Raw genomic sequence first — 19,398 nt, forward strand, 5'->3', positions numbered from 1 at the left:
AGTCACACAAAGTATGGAGATGAAAATTTGTACACTTACTAATGACAACCTAGGTCTTTCCATTAAAATTTTTTAAGGCAATCCATTGAGTAATTATGACGTCACACCAAAATTGCGTTTAAAGCAGAATGAAGTTTGTGTGACAAAGTTACTGGATGTATGAAAATGAAAATTTGTATTATTCAGAACTATCCTTTATTTATCCTATAACTATCCCTTGATTAGATGTGCATCACATATGAATGCCGTTTAAAGTATTATAATTGTTTCATTATGGACAAAAAGGAGTTTCTCAATTTTATTTTATTAAGTTTTAACTAAGCTAAAAGTTGCTTTTTATAAATTTAAAAAACTAAAAATTATTTTTGAGATATAGCCGGTCAAAGTCGGAGGCAACACTTGGTTCCTTATGGGAGGCGCAAACTAAAACTGCAAAAAAAGCTATTTCATTAAAAATATATCTTCTACTACATTTTTTGAGATAATTTAAATACATTTAAATGAAATTATTTAAACATAACTTGTTTTTACACAGTGTCTGGATTTTAAAGAAAATATATAAACATTTTTTTGGAGTAACTGAAAAAAAAGCTGATAAGTCAATTGCTAGATTTTTTACAGATTAAAACCATATATTGTTTTTTTGTTAAACTAAACCATGTTAGTTAAAATTTAACTTTAAAGAAAATAAATATGTGCTTTTTTATGTCTAGCTAACATCACTTGGTCTCATCTGATAACAATTTATTGTTTCATTCTATAAAAAAAAAAAACAATTTAGGTTTTAACTTTACAATGTTGATAAGTGTTCAAAGTTAATAAATATCAGCGTGTAGACATTTTTTGAGACACTTACATTTATTTTTGATACACCCTGTATAAATAATACACAGTGCAATGTGCATGTATTAAAGCTTTAAAATATATGATTAAACATATTATTTGTTTCTAAAATGTTTATTTAGTATATAATTATATGATTTTATTGACACATTAAAATATAGATAAATTAAGAGTTCATTATGGGGTTATCAAGTTTTTGTCTTGGTGACTCTAATTTGCTTGTACACATATTTGTACTTCTTTTTGGAGCTGGAGCCTGGGTTGCAGTAAACGGAATATGGGTGGAACTACCTGTCATGGTGCCAGTTTTGCCAGAAAGTTGGAATCTTGCATCTTACTTGACAATCATTACCCAAGCTGGTAATTTAGGACCTATCATTGTAACCTTGATGCAGGTAAATTTTATGTTGTATAAATTTGTTAAAATCATTTAATTATTCTAGTAAAAAATACTTAATAAAAAATATTTTTAAGTGAACACTTCCAATGTTTCATATGTAAAATTAGCAAAAAAAATTGCCATAAATAGAATTTTTTTTTAGTTAAAAGATTGTAAATTTGTAAAAATAAGGTGTTATAAAACTATTAGCTGTTAATCAAAAATGACTTCAAATTTACTGACAGTTGTTTGCTGCTGCAACCCTTAGTCTACACTTAAAAGCAAGAAAAATGTATTTGTGTTGTAGCAAATAAATAGTATTATTAAATGATAATAAATTGTTTTAATTTTGGTTTGTATTTTAAAAATGAATTAATTGATAATAGTTAGATTTTTTAAGTTCTAGATGTGTACTATCTTAAAATAAGATCCTTTTAGAAAAAATTAGACAAGGTCTGAGATTAAAATTTTATATAGGTTTTGTTAATTTGTTTATTTATATTTGATACTATTATGAAACTTAGTAAGTTTTTAAGTAATTCACAGAAAAATTTTTAAAGACTTTACCTGTTATTTAAAGAACATAATTAAAAAAAATCCTACAAACAATCCTTCTCTTTTTAAGCTTTAAATGTTTTTGGAATAGTTTCAGAAACAATTGTATATATTTAGAGATGATATACCCCCAATATTCATAAACAGTATTTGAAATTGGTAAAATTTACAACTAAGTAGTATTTACAAGTAGTAAATTAGGTAGCTTTTTATACTTTTTCAATTTCTATTAAAACGTAATGTAAATCCTTGATGTACTATCTGTAATTGCCAATACAAGGAGTCAGTACTATAGCTATAAATCAACAAATCATATCATTTAATTTTATTTGTGAAGCTAATTGTTTCAAAACATTATTTGTCCATAATTAATTATTGTAGTAGACTTATAGTAGCAATACTGTAATATGCATATTTAACAAATAGCTTAACTAATAGATCTAATTGTGTTAAATGTAATTTTAGAAGTAATATAATTGTAATTGTTTAGATTTTTTGTCGAAGAAGACTAAATGAAAGAAGGTGGATTTATTTCATTTTGTTATTGGGCTCATGTGCATGTTTTTGCTTAATTTTTGTTTGGGACCGTACTGTCATGTTTGGTTCATCAAATCACAGTCTACCATTATTCATATTATGGTTAGTTTGTTTTTAAAATTATTATCTCAAATCTAATTTGTAAGATAACTTTTCTTAACAAATAGTTTCTTTTTTAAATTTGATTAACAATAAACATACAACAGCAATAATATTTTGATATAATTTAATTTAAGGGTATACTTCTTATCTGCCTTTAAAGTTTATACACTCTATCAACTAAAGCTAGTTTTTATGGTATTATATTTTATAAGAAATTATTTAGAAGAAATCAGGGAAATAAGTATATATGAGTTTAGTTTTGAAGCCTTTTAAAAATTCATTAAGATTAAAAGTTTTAACATTTTACATTAATGAAACAATAAAATAACATTATTAAAAGGATTTTAATTTTCATACTTAAAAAATCCTTGTGGCTTATATTTTGCAAGTGTTCCACCTTATCTATATTAGTTTTAAGTAAATCCTATAATGTAAGGTTAAAAAATAACGAAAAATCTCACTTAATACTTATTAAATGTTCAAATACTTTTTGATTGTCAGTAATACTTGACTATTATTCATAAGTTTAAATTTTAGATTACATTCAAATAAATTATTACTATAATTATGAAAATAAAAATCAATTTTGAATAATTAACAAAACTCCTATGATTTTAAACAAATATGTAATTTTTAAAAATAAGAAGTTTTGTTGTTTATGGATATTGTATGCAAAATTCAAATACTAAAGTAATTATTTTAAGTAACAGAAGCACAACAGTCCTCAAGTAATTACATTGAAGACTGCAAATGAAAATGACTAGCCTTTATTTTCAATTGTTTTTTTATTTTATACTAATATTTAGCTTTTTTATTTTACTGTAATAATTCCAATAAGAAGCTTACCTTTTGGTGTTAAAGCTAATGATATAAAATAAGAAAAAAAATTGAACTTAATAAAATTATATTGTTTTATACAGGTTTTTTATTTCTTTTGTTGACTGTACATCTTCAGTAACATTTCTACCATTCATGAAAATGTTTCCCAGTTTGTTTTTGACAACTTACTTTATTGGAGAAGGTCTAAGTGGTTTTATTCCCTCTGTGTTTGCTCTTATTCAAGGTGCCTCGGATACAAATTGTAAAAATGTTTCATATTTTGACAGTGCAACCAATTTAACAACATGGTCTATACAGGCTGTTCCACTTGATCCTAGGTTTTCAGTTTCTATATTTTTTGGCTTGGTTTTTTTGATGATGGTAATTTGCTCATCTGCGTTTTTGATTCTTAACCATTCCAAGTTGTGCAAAGCTTTGCATATAATCAGAGAAAAGGATGATTTTGACGTTTATGAATCTGTTGAACTACAAAACACAGGAGAGTCTAAGCAGCTTGACTGTTGCGGTACTGAAATTAAGACTCAGGGTTTGAGTTCAAGAGCAGGCCTGCTAGAACCTGTAAAGTCTCTCAGCCACAAGGAGTACATTTACTATTTAGTTATTATTTTCATAGTTAACGCCCTATCTAATGGTGTTTTGCCTTCATTGTCAACTTATTCTTCCCTTCCATATGGTGAAACTCCGTACCACTTAGCACAAGCGCTTGGAAACATGGCTAACCCTACTGCATGTATCATTGCTCTGCTGGCTCCAATTTCTTCTGCAGTTGCAATTGGAGTATGTTTTCTTGCAAGTCTCGGTTAGTTTTTTGTAATAAATTGTTTTGAAACTGAAACCGTGTTTATCAGGTTAAATTAAAATATAAGTGAGGAGTTATTAGAATGTGTTGTGTGTACTTATTTTAATGATTTTTTAACGAGTTAAACAAATTAAGTGTAATTCATGGTAAAAAAATAATTTAAATCAAACTATACTTTACTATTATTTTTAAAGGATGAAAGAAGATAGCTTACAACTTAAGTTTTCCTTGATTTTTATTATTTTAAACTTGTTAAAACTGTAAAATTGGCAGTAAAATTTTATTGTTTACGAAAAATTAAAGCAATTTATTATTTTAAACCTAATATCATTTTGATATATCTATGTCATTTTTGAACTGAGACACTTTACATAATTTTAACAATATTATTTTTTCTATTTTCTTGAAATCTTCTTTAACATAATAGCTGATATACAATGTATAATAGAGCTCTTCTAAAATTCATAGTGGTTTATATATTTATTAATAATTTATTTTATTAGATAAATACTGAGACATTTAGGACTCCTGAGTTATTTGTATTTTAGTACCTAAAAGTGTAAGATATTTTAATAAATATGGTTACCATAAATCCAAATGTTTATGAGTAGCCAAGACACCGATTTTTTGTAACCAAACTAACATTATTATAAGCAAAAATTTATTTGCAGGTTTTAGTGCATTTTTGTTGCTGTTGGCAATTCAGAGTCCATGTCCATTGTTTGTAAACGAACCTCATGGTGCTATTTTAATGGTAAGTAAAGTAACTTGTTAAAATTTTATAACAATATATTTTAAATTATAAAGTTTTATATAATTTTACTTTAAATGAGTAGAACATAACCAGTTTTCAAAAGTCTAGTACAAAGCTTAATTGTGGAATTCAGTATAGATAGTGTTAAAAACTCTCTACTTTTTTATTTTAATAGCTTAAAACATTTATAGTTATAAAAGTATTTAACCTTGGTGAAAAACAGAAAGACGAAACTTTGGTTTGTTTTTATTTTTCAAGATAATTTTTTTTTAATTTAGAAATTTAATTTGTTTTTAAAAGAAGTATATTGTTATTTGTTGAGACTTGTATCTAGAACACTCATTTTAATAATAGAATTTACTTAAAAAATTACCTCTTTTTGTTTAATAATAAAAAAACTGAATATACATTATTATTTTTTGTGTTTAGTTAAATAAAATTAAACGACGGTTTCCCAATATGGGTGATTTCAATAAGTCGGGGAAAATAACTTGTAAAGGGGCGATTTTGAATTTTTTGAAAATAGGAGAAGTTAGTAAAGCAGCTAATTACACTAGATATTCTGACGTTTGGGAAATTCGAAGCTTACACTAAATGTTTTGGGGTTTGAAATGAAGAGCAAATATAAAGTGCAGCTTTGAGCTTGGGTACCAGTTTAACGTGTAATTTTTTTCCAGTTTAGAGTGTACAGATTTCAATCACCTATAAAACTACTATACTAGATAATCTGTGGTTTTGATGGAAGAGTAAAGAAAATGAGGACGATAACTAGTAAAGCAGCACAAATAATTTATTGTAGATATTTTAGGGTTTGAAAAAAGGTCTATACATTTCATGGGAAATTCAAAACTTACAGTAGATATTCTTGGGTTTGTAATAAATAAGGGAATCATTTTCTAACTTTCTGAAAAAGGAGCGGTTACGAAAAAGAGTTTAGGAAATCCTGGTAAAATCTAATAACTTTTTTTTTCTACAACTTAAACTTAGCTTAAATTTTCATACTTTTAACCAAATGACTGTTTAAAAAGATTTGTATCATTTGTTTTTATTAGTTTCTTAGATTATATAGAAAAAGTTATAATATAAATGCTTTTAGAAATATATAAGCATAGTAGATAAATAAAATTGTGTTATATTTTAATCTAATAAAGTATAAAACAGATTTGACTTTGTTCAAATCGCCCACCAATGGAATGCCCTATAGCAAATTTTTAAGACCGGTTTTTGTTTAAGGCAATAAATTTTATTAAAAAAAAAACAGTTTAATAATTTCTAACTAAAGTTTGTTCACTCTTTTTGTTTTCCCTTTTCATACTTAAAAAACAAAGTAAATGATACAAAAGATATTTAAAAAGAAAGTTTTTTATAAATAACAAAAAAGCGAAAGTTACTCAAAATAAGTTTTTTGTGATAATTGTTTTACTATTTTTCTTGGAAAAAGCAACATTACCATTAGTCTATAAAAATTCTTATGATAGATAACATATAGAATTTTTTTAAATGCAAAGTTATTTAAGGGACATCTTAGATTAACGAATTTTAAGTTGTAAACATTATAATCACTGTAATAATCATTTATAAATACCATTACCTTTTTTAAGTATTAACAGCTACAGTTTTAGATTCTATAATATATTAAACTAAATGTATTAATAGTACTTATGCTAAAATTATAAGTTTTATAAAGTTATGTGCTTAAAAAAAAATATTACTTAAAAAATAGATGGCTCAAATAATTTTGATGTGTCATTATTATTATCATAAATTTTACAAATGAATTTGAGTGTTTAAAAATTTTTAACATTTTTAATAAACATCATTTTCCAAAATATTAATCCAAAATTTAATGTTTTTATTTAGATAGTTTTTGTATTATTTACTTTTTGGGTTAACTTGTATAAATACATTGCTTTAAGTTTTTTTGGTTTTTAATCAAACAAACAATTTTTGTTCTCTTTTCTGGAGTTGTGTTTATTTCAAAATTAAACAGCATTGATCATTTTCAAAACATTATAAAAACATATGAGTTTAACTAACACAACTATTAGACATAAGAAGCAGTAAAAATTAGTTTACTAGAAATGTTGCAATGCATTACTGCATTGTCATGTTTTTAATGAGCATTATACAACGTACTGCCCCTATATAAACAATCAGTGTCTATAGTAGTCATACTCATATATATAGTTTTTATAAGAACTAATGTTGTTTTATGAAAAATGGTTAGAGTTACAAATAATCGACTTAACACTTTTTATCATGTTTTCATATTTAAATAAACCGTAGGCAGCAGCTGTTTATGATAACTTATCTTTGCTTCAACTACTTTTGTCACGTTTTAAAAAGTTTATATTCCTCATTTTGTTTTAAATTAACAGTGTGCGTTTACTTTTTATATGACATTGCACTTTTGCATGTATACTTCTTTCTGTAAACATTAAAATTAATTTAAAATCCGCAACGTTATTGTTATCGAATATAAAGTGCAAATATTTAAACATTTATTCTATTGAACCAAAACAATGATAATTGTTCGTTACTTGACTGCTTTCCAATTTTTTATGTAACACTTCAGAATATGAATAACAACTTTCTAGCTAATTACTACTTCTTATATAAGAAACAAAATCAAATGAATTCCTTGGCATTAAACGAGTTGACATTACTTCAGTCTCACGCAGATTGATAAATTATTATCTTATGTGTTGCAATAATTTACATTCAGGTACATTGTAAATTGCACTCTCTTACTTTACGTTTAGGAACTACAATTGTTTTAGAAAGTATTTAAACATAGTATATACAGTTGTGAATTACGTAATTTACAAAAAGTTTTTTTTTTCCTAACTTAAATAATCTAAAAAAAGTAAACACAGTTCATAAGCTTTAATTTGATAACAATAAAGTTAAAAAATTTACAAAAAAAAAACAAAAATAACAGCCTGTTTTTTAATTATACCAGGTCGCCGGGCAGATACTGTGGGTGGGAATGGCCTCGTATGTGAAAGTGTGCGTGGCTCAAGTCTTCCGCGAAAGGGGCCACAAACACTCCCTGCTCTGGTACGGGGCAGTGGTCCAACTGGGCAGCATGACCGGGGCGTTCAGTTTGTTTCCAATCGTGCAGGATGGAACGTTCAAAAGTGGAAACTCATGTGCCAACAACTGCGCATAATCGGTTTGTTTTCTTCCGGGTGAGTTGCTCTCTTTCTAAAAGCTATGCACAGAAGCGAACTGTTTTCATGCGGATATTTAAAAGTATCTGTAGAAATTTTCTGACTGGAAAAGTAATCAAAAAATATGTTTTATAAAGATTTTCAGTACAATTTCTTAAAAAAATGTTTTAGTAGAATGCTGCTTTTGTTTTTTAGTAATCACATAATGGAATAAATTTAATAAAAATGTTTTTTGATAAAATATATAAAACTAATTTTAACACTTTAGTATTTTTTGAATTGATTATATATTTAAGTTTTCTTTTCATTTTCTCTAAATCGTATTAATTTGTAGTCTTTTTATCATTTAGTGTATTTTTAAATTCATGTTTTTTGTACTTTAATAATATAATTAAAAAATTATAAAAAACTTTAGTTCAATGAATCAAAAAAGAATTCTAATCATAATCTTTGTTTTTGAAATATAAATAATCTATGTCTTAAAGTTTCCATTGCCTAACATTAAAAGTCTAACAAATATCAATTGATCGATAAATAAAAAAATCACTTTTTTAATCAACTTTATAGCGATAAAAAACCTATGTGAAACAAGTATTAAGCTTTTAAACTGTTTAATTTAGATAGTAAGATTTATGTTTTATATGTTTTTATACTTCATTTCAGGGTACAAGTGTTTAATACGAAAAACAACACATTTATACATAAGTTTAAAAACGTATTGCTATTTCAACCTTAGATCACTTTCTAATATTTTCAATTATAAGTCTTATTAAGTTTCTTTCTGCAACGGTATGTGGTTTACAATTTTTTACAAATTGAATGTTCATTTATAGAATTTTAAACTTTTAGATTTTTTTATATCTGTGTTTACAAGTTTATCTTTTGTCTTTTTTTACGTAGAAAAGTGCTGAAAGTGATCGTGTTGTTGTTAATTTTGAAGTGTCAAATTGTTGAAATTAAATTGAAAAAAAAATGTTAGTCCTTAAACAAAAATATATATATATATATAATAGGCTTCATTTATTTTTACTAAATCATGATACGATGTAAAACTTCACTACTCATAAAGATGCGTTTTTACTACTATTTAAAATCTCAATTGATCAATATAACATTTTTTTTTAATACTTTATAATTTTCTTTAAATTTGGTTGTAATGAAATGTTTAGAACTCAACAAATTATTTAACTTTAGAAAACATATGTAAAATCTAACTGAGAAATTAATGTACCATTACAAAGTGTATCGCACACCAAATGTCTGCGCACAGTATTTATAATTTAATATCTGATAGGTTTTTACACATGCTTTTATATTAGCCACCTATATTAAAACTAAATTTTTATCAACTTATGTTACTAAACACTTATTATAGGAATAAATTTTTATGATATTTTCGTATGTTACAAAATGAAAAGCAGTTGGTACATTGACCAGATCTATTTTCTAAGAACTAAATAACACTATTTCACTAAATGTAGTGAGATTACTTCCTTATGTAAAGTACTTAGCACCTTTTATGCAACAACAAACCTTTTTAAAACCTATTCATGCAAAAATAAGGAACTCATGATCAAGACTTTAGAAAGTTTGGTATGTAGCTAATCAACAGGTATCAACGTCTAAACTGGAATTATAATTTAAAGATTGACCAATCACTTATTAGGATATTTAGCGGTTTCAAATTTTTATGCAACAACAAATTACATAACAATTCAAGTATCCATTCATGCAAACATAAAAATTGAAACCCATGACCAGTTTGTAAGAATTATAAAACGGTTTAGTAAATGTAAAGGAAGTTAAAATATATATTTATGTAAGGTTTAGGAAAACTTATTAAGAAGCTAATCAATCAAGTTATAATTCACATTTAAGTTTTATTTTGAAATATTTTGAAGACCTTTTTAATAAAAATTTTGTATAGTAGGTAAAAAAATCACAAGTCTTATTAAATGTTGTCAGTATATAATCACTTTTCAAAATTTAACTAATAACTTTTTGTAAAGGAAGTTAAATGGTCTATGTTAAGGAAGAATGAATTAAGTTTTTAGATTGCATTCAATTATATTTTGAATAATCAAGTAAACATTAAACCAATAAGTTAAATATAGAACTTACTACAAAGATACATATTGATTAAATTCTCGTTACTAGACTACTATTATTGTAAATCAAAATTATATACTTGATGATTGTACTCAATATATAGTATTGGTTTTTAAGAATACCTGAAATTACATTTAAAATATTTTAATATTAATTTAGTCATACTTGATGAATACAAAACAACTTTTCATTTTAAACTATTTTTTATGGAAAAATCACTATTTAAACAAATATTGAATTATAAAGTATAACATTAAGTCTAAAAAGCAGTTCAACTTATAAGAAAAGTTTTGATGTTGAAAAACAAAAGATAGAAGACTGTAGTTTCTGTAAAATTAAAGTTTTAACCTGTGAAATTTTTGGTAAATGCTGCAAATCTTAATTTCTCTAATCCTCGAAATTAGCTGCTATTAGAAACGAGTGTTTCATGTGTTATTAACTATAATCCCTTACGTTGATGACTATAAAAAAACGATAATTAGTTTAGAAAGTTGTATGCTTAGAAAAAGTATCTTAATATATATTTTTTTAGTTTTTGAAACATTTATTTAAAAACAACTTTAGGTGACGCAAAACATCAATTTTTTATAATATTTTAACATTACAGCTTTAATAGCTAAACTGTGTTTAAGAAGTGTTTAGCAACAGGATGAAATCGTAGAAAAAGAAGAGTTAAAGAATAAAATAAGTTATGTAACTAAATTGCTACTAGCTCAAAGTCCAACATAAACTTAATCATAAATTATTTTTAGTAATCTTTGAAAAAATTAATATTGTAATTAAGTTTGGTTTAGTTTTTTTCTATACTTATGTGCTTGTTCATTCAACTGGTTCAGTTTAAGTAAAAATAAATATAACTGTAGCATTCAAAAACGCTCAAACTACTTTTTTTATGAATTACTCTAATGTGCCTTACTGTGGTTAGAAATTCAACTGTCTAATTTTGCATTGAATGAATTATCAAAATCTCATTCTTCTTTACTAAGTTAGAAATTTAAAAACATAGTCAATTTAAACGATCAACAAAGTTGTGCTTTCATTAATCTAGCTTACAATTAAAGTGGTACTAATTGATAAACTACAGTGGTGTTTAAAAGTTAGTTATCATTGTAAACTATAATAATTAAATATCACTATGATCTAAAGCACAACGTATAAAAGTATAAATACAATAGTGCATGTGATTAAGTATTATTGTTTAGTAAGTATAAAAATTTGATTTTTCTTAACATTTTAATAGCTGTAAAAAGTTTTCATAAACTATACTGTTTTAAAAGGGTCTTTGAATTAAAGCTGGTTTTATTGTATTTGGAATCTTTTTAAACACAAGTTTTGTAAATGGTTTTTTAAAATATAAATGAGTTTTATATTTAAAAATGTAATATCTACATGTAAGAATTGAAGTATATTCTCGCTTTTTTGTAAACTATCATTTACAAATAATAAAAGTTATTTAGACAATATTTTTTAAAACTAGACTAGTGTATTCTTAAAATGTAGCTTACTTGATTTAATTTTTATCTACGGATATTCAGTATAACTCCTCGGTATAACTTGTTTCTTGATTAATAAGAAGTTTGTATTAGCTTTATCAATAATTAGATTTTTAGCTTTTATTTTCATGACTAAACTTTTACGCAAAGAAAACAAATAAAAATAAAGCAAATAAAATCATTTGAGTTCGTTATCGTCCAAACATATTATTTGATATTTTCATGTTGATTAAAATAATTTCTTATCACTTATAAAACTTAATTACATTCTTTTCAAAATTTTTAACTAAATTATAGAAAAATAAAATTGTTATATGTATATAAAGTCTGAAAACTAAGGATAGCTAAAACTTTATATTTCTTAAATATTTTTTTTGAAAATGTCCAAATAAAAAAAAACAGTTAAAAGTTTATGTATTAACAACTAAAAACTTTATTTTTTAATTAATTTTAAAGAGTTTTACTTTTGTAAATTACAAGTAGCACATATGTTTTAAAATGCATTTAACTTTAAACATTGGTATACACCACTTTTTTCATATTTTTACAAATAAAAGAAAGTGTTTGAAAACTTTAAATAAATTAATTAATACATCAAATCAGTGATTTTTATAGATATATATAATATTTGTTATAAAATAAGCGAAAGTATCAGTATTTTTAAGAGCACTGTTCTTTTTATATTTTTATCATTTTGTAATGTTTTTAAGCAAATGGCAATTGGTTTTTATAAATTTTAACTATAATTTTTGTATTAAATAAAAGTCACTTTTTATTGTGTTAAAAGATTTTGTAAACAATTAGCGAAATTTAAAATAGTTTTCGTATTTCTGTAGATCATTTGGCTTAACTACATTTGATTCATAATTAAATGACTTAACTTAAACATATTTTTTTCTTGTAGTTTTTTGAATTTTTTTAATTTTTAAGCCGAATTGTTAAAAAGAATGAATAAATTAAAATGGTATCTGTACACTTTTGTGCTTTTTTTTTTCTTTAGCTAAAGGAAATTTGAAATGAATATTTTAATGAAAGTTATTTCTGGTTTTTATTTAATTTTCAAAAAATATGTATAGTATATAAACATACAAACATTTCTTTTAAAATGTAGACATTAAGTTTTTTAGTATTCTTTTACCAGCTAAAGCAATGTTAATTACTTTTTTTCTACTCAAATTATGTAAAGGTAGAAGTTTTTATGTGTCCGAAAAATTAACCATTTGACTTTATAATTTTGTAGTCACAACCTGCTTAAAATTTTACTGTAAGTTTCTTGTTGTATAGCTGCTTATATTTTTGAAACTATGATTTACAATAAGTTGCTTAGTACTTTGAAAGCATTCATTTTCGTGTAGTATTTTATACCTAAGTCTTGTTTATTATATAAAGGTTCAAAGACCAAATATTCTGTGCCTTCTTTTTTCTATAGTTCAATATTATTGGAAAAGTTTTAATACAAACAATGTATTTAATTATTTCCGTGTTTATAAATAAGTGAAAATAGGCGTTGATAATAAAATTCTATTCAATTAATTTTCATATTTGAAATTTGTCTGATATTACATAATAGTAGGAGGATAAACAAAAGTTTTATAATTTTGAACGTCAATTTAAGTACTTATTAATCTAATTTTATTAGAATTATATAACAGTTTGTAAAATTAAAACTGCAGTGCAACAACTTTTGTATTTAACTTTGTTATAATAAATAGCTGTTTTGTTTAGTTTTATATCTAGTTGGTACAAATTAAAATATTTACAACAGTTTTAAAGTTTTACTAGAATTTTATATCTTTGGAAAATAAACCTCTATTTTCTCAACCAAAATATTAAAACCTAAAAGACGTATGTTTTTTATAATCAGATATTTATATAAATTAAAAAATATCAAGGAGGCATCTTTTACGAAGATAGTAATATTTGTTATTTTTAACTACTTTTAATTAAAATATTTTTCTGTAATGATGAAGATAAATGGTTTATTTGTATGTAGAACTTTATTATCTTATATACTTTTTTAACTTTAATAGCTTGATATCTTTATTGCAACTGTTAATCAAAAAAAGAAAATAATCAACTTTAAGCACTTAAGTTTTTGCTTAGAAAAACCTATGACATAAAAAATTGTACTTATGTGAAAAAAACTTTAACTGTTTTTATGTTATTAAAGTAACTTTATTTTCACTTAACTTTCTTCCATGTTAAATTTAAGTCAAAAAAAGTGTTTGATTGAGTTACAAATAAAGAATGTTTTTTAGATTTACTTTTGTTGCTTAACTGTTAATAACACTAGTAAAGATGGTTGAAAGCGAGTGCAGCTCAAATCAAAACAAAAGTAAGACTATAATAAAACTTATTTTTAAGAATTTTATTATAAGTCTGTTCATAATTTAACGTTTATAAATTTATAAAGTAACTAACCGTAGATGTTTTTTAGTTTAAACAAAATAAAAAACTTAGAAAAAATATAAACATTGTTTGTAGCTTAAAGCGTGCTCTTATTTGGGCCTGTTCTATTTCAGTTGCCTAACTTATATGATTATAACACACTCAGCGTAAATTAAGGCAGAAAATGATGAATTTATGATCACATATGTGATAAATTTTAGTTTTTTTTTTTGACTTATATTAGTAAATCTTATTTTAGAAATAAGCTCAATGAAATACAAATATAAAAATTTTATATTTCAAAACTTTTATTTTAGTTGCGGATTCATCATTTCTCATTCAACCATTTTCTTCTAATGGCCGGCCATCAATGGTAGCCAGAAACAATCATGGTTTGTTTTTTAATTATTTCTTCTAAAAAGAGCTAACTTTACAATATTGATACTCCAAAGACTAATTAACATAATGCAAAAAAAAAACTTAATTACGTAAAAAGAGCCTAACTGACCTAAAAGAGCTAATTGCCTACTGAAGAAGAATTTTAAAGTACTTTAGGCAATATAACGAATATTTATAAATTTGTAGATTTTTTTGTTAAAATAAAAAAAACTTTTTTATTTAAAACGATTTTGATAAAGACAAAAAAAATCATGAAGAACAACACACAACCAAGGGAATATTTGAGATACTTAAAACTATAATATTCTTACGTAAAAAGAAACATTATTACGCAAATACTTAACATTTAGTCAATCGTAGTTATTGTTACAGCACAAGTTTAAAGAAGACTAATTATATTTGTTTGAATTTGAAGCAATTGAAACAGAAAACTATAATGATAGTATATAAATTTGGTCTTAGCATCCAATTAGGTCTAAAATTAGCATCCAAGTTTCAGAACTGTTTTATAACTTTTTATCAAATTTTCGATTTTATCTCTGTCATAGTTGCTAATTTTATAAGTATTTATTTTATATTTATTTAAAATATAAAATATTCTAAAATTAATAATTCCTTCTATCTTACAATTTAGCAAATTATTAGTTAGAACTTTGTTTATTTTTTATCAGAAAACATAAGTTTAGACAACAAAAGAATGAAATCAAAAGCCGGTGGAAAACTTAGAAGTTCTTTTAGTAAGTATTATACTGTTTGAATAATACATTAGATACTCTCTATAAAACTTTTTAAAAAACAAAACTTTTTATAATTATTCCCTTTATAAAGTACTCTATTTGTAAAGTTTTATACTTAAAACTACATACAATCGACCATGGTGTAAAAAATGTTTTTACAGTAGACCTCGTTGTCATTTTCATTTTTTATTTGTTATATTTAATGTATACAAACTTGCATTACGCTAAAAACTCAAAAACAAAGTTTTATCAACTTGAACTTGTTTTATCAACTGGTAAGTTTTATTTTAAGCTAAAAACAAACTGAACTTACATGAAACAGCAAAGCACTGCAGAGTGTGTGGGGACGTGGCTGGTGGCCTCCACTACGGCGTGCTGACGTGTGAGGGCTGCAAGGGCTTCTTCAAGCGCAACATTGTTTCAAGGGCGGTGTTCGAGTGCAAGTTCACCGGCAACTGCCCGATGTCACGCGCCACCAGGAACAAGTGTCGCTACTGCAGGATGAAGGGGTGTCTCAACGTCGGCATGGCCGTTGCCGGTTTGTATGGTTAATGAAAAGTCTTGCTGAGTTTGCGAGTTTAGCAACATATTTAAGTACTCTGCTTAGATGCTGCTTTTAGTAATTTTTCATTTTTATATTTATCGGTTTGTTCGAAAATTGATAAATAACGAGAATCAAAATGAACAGTTCTAACTCTTTTAACACTTTTCAAGGGCTTTCAATATTGAACACTTAATAAGACAAATAATAAAAACTATGATAAGTAATTTAAGTATAAATACTCAAATGTTGCTGGTTCTTCAGTAACTAATTTTCTTTTTTAAACAGCAATAAGAAGAGACGGTATGCCAGGAGGAAAGTCAAAACCTCATCCTCCGGTTAGTTAGCAATACTTACTTTTTAATTAAAAACCTACAAAAAAACTAAACTATTTTTAATAAAACTACTTTTGTCAATCTAAAATTTTACTGTGTAGTTTGAACCAAAAAGTATTATAACTAAGCGAAGTTATAACAGTAAAAATTAAAAAAATAAAAAATTTTGAACGTAACAAAATCATCAAGGAAACACCGGAAAATATTGCAAAAATTCTGAACGGAGAGTACTGGAATGAACACAACAGATTGTTTCCAGAACCACAAGCTCCACAGCGAGTTCAGATCTCTCAGCATCCAAGCTTCATTCATTCACCACAGCAAATCCAACTGCAGAACTCAGGAAACAATGGAAGCGTCGCACCGTACTCCAACTCTCATCCAGCAAGTGCGATGTCTCCTTACGCTAATGTAGCACAACAGCAAAATGTGAGCGTTTTGATTGAAAGCATAAACCAGATGAATCTTTTACGCACTACTGCACAGCGCATGTATCCTAACAACTTAACTTTACAAACTGCATATATTTTTTTGAAATTAAGAAATAACTTTGGACCAGTTGCTAATAGTTTTTATGGAAACTCCCAATTCTTCAATGCTCGTATAGCTGACTGCAACCAGTGAAAATTCTGTTATCAAAGTTTTGTTTTGTGATCTCAAGTGTTACATTTTACTTTTTTGTTAACTCCAAAAACTTGCAGTACAAGTTTAAAAGAGTTTAAATATTTCGAAAATTAGTTTTCTACAGGCATAGAATATGATTACGTTAAGAAAACACAATAAGTTTTTAATACTTAAAAAACCAGGAAATAAAATATGTTACTTGGAGAACTTGATTAAATTGAAATATCTAATAAAAATAAACATTAAAAGCGTTAATAATGTTAAATTGTAGTTAAAGAATATTTAAAACGTATGCTTGCTTTGTAAGAACAAGTAATGCTCCTCTGCATATACTTTTGCTTTAAGGTGAGATAGAAACAAAAATAAACTTTTAAATCAAACATTTAACTGATTTAATAGTTTAAAAGCTAACTTTAAAGATTTATTTCATATGTTTTGAACATTTGAACAAAAAAAGTCTATTTAGAGAAAACACTAAACTAAAAGAATTTTATTTTTACTTAAAAGATAAATTGATATAAGTTAACAACTAGTTTATAAATGTAACAGCAACTCATTCATTTTTGCAGTTACCTGTTTAGCAACTATGTTATTCTTAAACATAGAGTATTATGTAAGATTATTAATATAGATTTTTGTTTGTAAACATAAGTAGTAAACATAAATAAAATAATAACTTGAACACAATAAACAAAAATATTTCTATAAGTTACATCAAATATAAAAGAGTAATAAACAAAATTATAACAATATATACATTTTTAGAAATAATCAAATAAGTTACTTTTTATTTTGAAATTTAATACGAATATAAAATAGTAAGAAGCGTAAAAATCAATTATAATACTACAACTTTAGAGTGTCCGCTTGTAATGCTACTGCATTGCCAGAATTTTTTTATTTATCATATACTTCAACACTACTCATTTTCATAGACAAAACTTTTTCAAATAGCTGCGACCTGACACGTTTTGTTAAACCTAATTAAATAACCTACCGGAAGATACTTAGCTATTTAGATAAAAATATATTTAAAGAAGTATAGATAATTAAATAAGTAAGAAGCTTACAAAAACTTTGTCAATAGTTTTTTGTTTTGTTAGAAATATATTCTGTAAAGTTTATTATACCAGTCTTTTTAATATACAAACAGTTTGCTAAGAAAAGTTTTTTTTTTATATTACTAAGTAACAAAATTGAAAAGTACTTTTTTGAAACTTAATAAGGTTTTTTATTTTTTTAGCAGCTACTATAATATAATCAGCTCATATGTTTATATTGTTTATGTTTTATGAATATTAAATTCTAATTTAATGTTTATAACCAGTTTTATAACTTTTAAAACTATTTTACAATAAACAATTAGATATTTAGACTATGAACTCAAACAAAAAAAAAAGAGAGATTTTAATTTAATTTTGCTCTTAGTTGAACTAATCGTTGCGGAAACATACTTTGTATTGTACTTTGAAATTTGAAACATTACTTTACTGCTAGTTGCTTAATGATCATTTTTCATACTGGTAAAGAAAATTTAAACGTTTTTGTTAATTACGGTTATATACTATTTCCAAGAAAATCATAAAAAAAGTGTTTTTGTGTTTAATAAATCATTGTATATTACGTTTAAAGCACCTAATCCCTTAAATTATCTCATTAAACCGCAGTTTTAATTTGGTAAAATTAATGTGTATATTCACTAGGCGAATAAAATAATTCAGGTGTGAATAATAAGCTCCACAAAATAAGCATGTAATTGAATTAGAATAAAAAAATAATTTAGATGATTGAAAGAAGAATATTTTTAGCATTAATAAATAAGTATATAGCAGAGTTGTAAATAAGAAATACTAGCACTGTAAATACAATGATAAATGAAAATGAAAATTGCAAATGTTTATTTACACAACAAAAATCGAAATCGTAAGGCTAAATGAAAAAAAAAAGCAAAGTTAGAAAAACAGGTAATGACAAAAACTGAAAAACCCGATGACTGATACGACAGGCAATAAAAGTAAAGTCACAAGTTATTAAACGGAAAACAAAACAAAAATAAGGAATAAATCGTGATTATATTAGGGAAAAAACGCATTAACTTCGCCTCCCCAGCTGTTGACCTTTGTTAAGTTGCTATTACAAGCGCTTAGTGTCTCACCCACCGCTGCTGAGTTGCGATTGTTGGAAGTTTGTGAATGAAAACAGGCTCTTTGTTATCTTGATCACCGCTCTTGAGTGTTTTTACGCATTGTTAAAAATGTTGCAGTGTGAATTGTTACAGCGGTGTTCCAATTTTTTTTCCGTTTGTTTTTAACCTGTTAGGTGTACGAAAACAAATACTATTTTTTCTTGCACTTTTGGTTGCGACAAGTTTATAAGTTGGTGGTTTTCAAATTGTGTGACTGCTCAAACATTGGCTTGTGTATTTGTGACACTCTGCAAACACTCGAAGAAAACGTGATAAAACTTATGATTTCAACATTACGCATAGGAAGTTGCATATATAAACTTTATAGTTTTTTAAACTTTATAGTTTCCTAAAACTTTTACAACTCTTTTATCTATAATATTCAAATGCAATTTACATGCAGAATATAAGATTTATTTAGATGGCTTAGGTTTTACTTAAATTTATAATCTGCTTTTTTAATTTAGAGAAAAGCAGATTTACCTTATTACCTAATTATTATTGAAAATATTTTTTATAACTTTATATATTGCATAACACCCACTTGTTGAAATATTTTGGTTTCAACTTCACATGTAAAAGAAAGTAATGAAGGTTAAAAATAG

At 25.2% G+C, this 19,398-nt stretch overlaps 1 protein-coding gene across 1 annotated transcript; it reads left to right on the forward strand.

Annotated features, from left to right (window-relative positions):
* The first annotated feature begins 904 nt into the window (after positions 1-904).
* LOC145849184 (solute carrier family 52, riboflavin transporter, member 3-B-like) lies at positions 905-8,937 on the forward strand. Its single transcript, XM_082954291.1, has 5 exons — positions 905-1,238; positions 2,268-2,416; positions 3,337-4,055; positions 4,727-4,809; positions 7,772-8,937. Exons 1-5 carry the CDS (start codon positions 1,023-1,025, stop codon positions 7,979-7,981), a joined length of 1,377 nt encoding a protein of 458 aa, XP_082810417.1. The 5' UTR covers positions 905-1,022; the 3' UTR covers positions 7,982-8,937.
* The last annotated feature ends 10,461 nt before the right edge of the window (positions 8,938-19,398 follow it).

This window comes from Thalia democratica, chromosome 1 (assembly GCF_965202585.1).
Source record: "Thalia democratica chromosome 1, ktThaDemo2.hap1.1, whole genome shotgun sequence".
Taxonomy (NCBI): Eukaryota; Metazoa; Chordata; class Thaliacea; order Salpida; family Salpidae; genus Thalia; species Thalia democratica.